Here is a 3,756-nt window from a genome sequence, read left to right as displayed (position 1 = left end):
TTCTAGATGTGTCAGACGCGGTCAAATTTTGAAGTAAAATATTTAGGTTATGTTGAATATATATATATATTCTTATATTAATGTAAATCGAATTTTGGTTGAGATAGTAAATTTGTTTTAAAATTAAAAGTATTCATAAGTTTGATGCAGTTGCAGTTAAATCTAATATTAATGTATTTTATGTTGAGAGGTAAAATTAAATTTTTTAAAAAAATTAAAATTAAATTATATTTTTTATGATAATAAAAATATAAATTTATTATTTTAGTAGTCTATATTTTTATAAATTTTAAAGAATTAAATTAAATTTTTATATTTTTAGAGGAGATAAAATGTAATTTTATCTTTACTAATTTAAAATTTAAAAAATCTTAAAGGGCCTAAATAGAAAATTTTTATTTTAAAGAGGACCGAGGCCTCTACCACCCCCTAATTTTGCCCCTGTTTATGTATTGAAATTTTGTTAATGTATGTTTATATTTGTAAATAACTAATTCAAACTTATTTTAAGTCTGCTCAAATTTTCTTTAAAATATATATATTTAATTTAATTTTTAATATTTCAGATTATTTTTCATTAAAATTTTAAATTTAAACACCTTAACATATTTTTAATTTTTACATAATATTGTATTATTATATATTTAATTTAATAAAATATAAATCTATTACAAAAAGTATAAAACGAGCCAAGCTAAATTGAGCTCAACCCTTGAATATTAAATCCTAAGCCCGATCAATATATAAATAAGTCTTTTTTTTTTCTCAAATCCATTTTTGAGTCTTGTACTTCTATTTAAATTGTTTCGTTTTTAGACTAACTTTTGAGCTTAAGGGGATAACTTGAATAGTGAATATACCTATTAAAAACTATGATGTTAAGTTTAAAGCGTAAACTTTTCTTCTTCTTTTTTTTATAAAAATAATGTAACATATTTTGTAAAAATATTATTTAGAAATTTGAATTAATGATATATTTTCAATTCAACCAATCCAACCACTCGAACCGGTTGAATTCAAATAACCATAGTAGTGAGTTTATTTAAGGATGGGGGAGAGAAAATATTGCTAAATTCACCACCACTGCATAGTTGACATACTCTGCTTCACCACCCACTCTACTCCACTATGGATGCATAATCTTGAAATCCACTACCACTTCCATAGATTTTGGATACATCCATCCTCACCCTGTCTCAGTACTACTCTACTTTGTTTCAATTTAATTTTTGTTACTTATTTTTAATATTTTCAATTTTTTAAAGTCAACCAAATATTCAAAAATAATTCTTCAAAAAATTAAAATATATGAATTTTTTTCTATATTACATCATTACATTTTTACCTTTTTAATAGTTTTTATATACAACAATAAAATGATTATTTCTATAGTGGAGCAGATTGGGGTGAACAATTACTATAACAGCTTCATACTCACATCCAACCGCTCTGCATGCATTCACTTTTCAAAAAAAATCATTTAGTTAATTTTTTTCTTTAATTCCACGTCAACGTATATATATTTTTTGAAAATTAACAACTGGGGTAAGATATAAGAAATTTCAAAAAGAAATTCATGTCAAGACTAGCATAGTTTTCAATTTATTAGTGATTTAAACTGAAGTACAACATATTATTAATAATAGTAAAAATATCACCAAACAATTTCAAATTAAAGCATATGAAGATGAAATCTCCAAATCGAGTGTAACATAAAAATTTTAATTTTAATTTGATAATCTAGGTTGAATCAAGATATATGTCATATCTATTCTATTGTTGATAAAATAATAATAATCTTTTCAAATTGGAAAGCGACACTGAAACTTGTTTCTCATGCAAAACCTCAGCTCACCAAGTCATCCCCTACGTGTCTCCATATTACACCCGTCTCTCCCTTTATAAACATCTCGCATCCTCCCCAATATCTCCCCCACCTTTCTCCATCTTTATTTTTCACTTTCCGCACACTTAGCTTAACTAAGCAAGCTCGTAAGCTGTTTTCATCAATGGCCGACCGTGACCGCTCTTACCGGACGTTTGACCAGGTTGTTCGTGGTGATAGAACGAACTATCAAAGCGGACCATCAACAACCCAAGTTCTAACTGTCCTCACCCTCCTTCCCATAGGCGGCACTCTCCTTGCATTAGCCGGGCTAACCCTCACCGGCACCGTCATCGGCCTATGCATGGCAACGCCACTCTTCGTCATCTTCAGCCCGGTTCTGGTCCCAGCTGCCATCGCGGTCTTCATGGCTGTGGCCGGTTTCTTGTCGTCCGGGGCATTCGGGTTGACGGGGCTGTCCTCGCTCTCCTACGTATTTAACCGCTTCAGACAGGCGACTGGCACCGAGCAGCTCGACGCGGACCGGGCCAAGAGGGGCATGCAAGATATGGTGGGGTATGTGGGACAAAAGACTAAGGAAACTGGGCAGACTATCGAAAACAAGGCTCATGAGGGTGGTAGGACATGAATGTGAACCATGGAAGGTTACTTTGCTTGCTTGTAAAATGTACTTTTAAGTGTTTTTCATTTTCGAGAAGTCTTTTGTCTTTGCGATTTTCGTGCGTGTTCATTTTATCTTCTTCTTTTTCTCTAGTTGTGAAATAATGGGTAATATAGTAATATATTAGAATTGTGGTATATGTTGTGTTTTTTTTTTTATGTTTAAATCGTTGAATTTATATGCGTTGTTTTTAAACCCAACTGAAAAAATTATTCCATGCCCTTTTGGACGTGTTCTCGAGGCGAAGATCGAGATCATAATTGTGAGGCTTTCAGGCAGGAAATCAAAGCCCAAATCGTGAGGTTTTCGGTGTCTTCTTTTTTAGGTTCCAAGACTGAAATGGTGGGGCTTTCGAGTGGGCTAATAATAGAAGACATAAAAAATAAAATAAAATTGACCGTTAAAGACATAAATAAAAATATTAAAATATTAAAATTACATTCATAAAGAGAAGAGAGATTCATGGGGAGAATAAAGAACAAACAAAAATATCAGAGAAATAGAGAATAAAGGGATATTATAATGTTTCATCAGAATCTTTATTTATAGTAGGTATAAGAACTATAAAAGAAGTAGAGATCTAATTTTAATAACTAATAGAATTAAAAGTAAATTAAAATTTTATTTTGATCATGATAGATATCCACTTAATAAGATATTTATAACACTCCTATTGGATGTCCATTGGTAGATAATATGCCTCGTTAATACCTTATTAGGAAAAATCTTGTGAGATAAAAACTTAATGAAGGAAAAAGAGTACTATAATACGCATAATATGCAGCCTCATTAAAAATCTTACCAAGAAAATTTAATAGGATAAAACTTCGGCTAAGGAAAAAAGAGTACAACGCGTATTTATTCTCCCTCATGAAAACTTAACATACTTTTTCATATTCTACGTATTCAATCTTGAATACTAGATTTTCAAATTACTATGTGAATGTATTGCTAAGCATTTATACCACCATTCTTTTGAAAATCATAAGTGATAGGAAAATTTTAGGGAAACATATTTTGATCTCTTCAAGAATTTCAACAATAATCATAACAAACTTTAATCATGATCCTTCTATAAAAATACAAATAGGTATTTTGGATCATTTTATAATTCTCTTTCATCTACTATTGACTAAGTCAAATTTACCACATTATTTCAATTCATATAAATGAAAAATTTCACGAGAATTTCAATATGTTTCTAACATTTTAAATCCTTCAAGAATTTTAATATAAACTTTCACTACAA

The 3,756-nt window shown here is 29.8% G+C and overlaps 1 protein-coding gene across 1 annotated transcript; it reads left to right on the top strand.

Moving 5' to 3' along the window:
• The first annotated feature begins 1,975 nt into the window (after positions 1 to 1,975).
• LOC107888658 (oleosin 16.4 kDa-like) lies at positions 1,976 to 2,643 on the top strand. The gene has a single exon (NM_001425978.1). The coding sequence runs from the start codon at positions 2,010 to 2,012 to the stop codon at positions 2,472 to 2,474; it is 465 nt and encodes a 154-aa protein (NP_001412907.1). The 5' UTR covers positions 1,976 to 2,009; the 3' UTR covers positions 2,475 to 2,643.
• Positions 2,644 to 3,756: the final 1,113 nt, after the last annotated feature.

The sequence above is a fragment of the Gossypium hirsutum genome, chromosome A09 (assembly GCF_007990345.1).
Source record: "Gossypium hirsutum isolate 1008001.06 chromosome A09, Gossypium_hirsutum_v2.1, whole genome shotgun sequence".
Lineage (NCBI taxonomy): Eukaryota > Viridiplantae > Streptophyta > Magnoliopsida > Malvales > Malvaceae > Gossypium > Gossypium hirsutum.
This window is presented reverse-complemented; position numbering and strand designations above follow the sequence as displayed.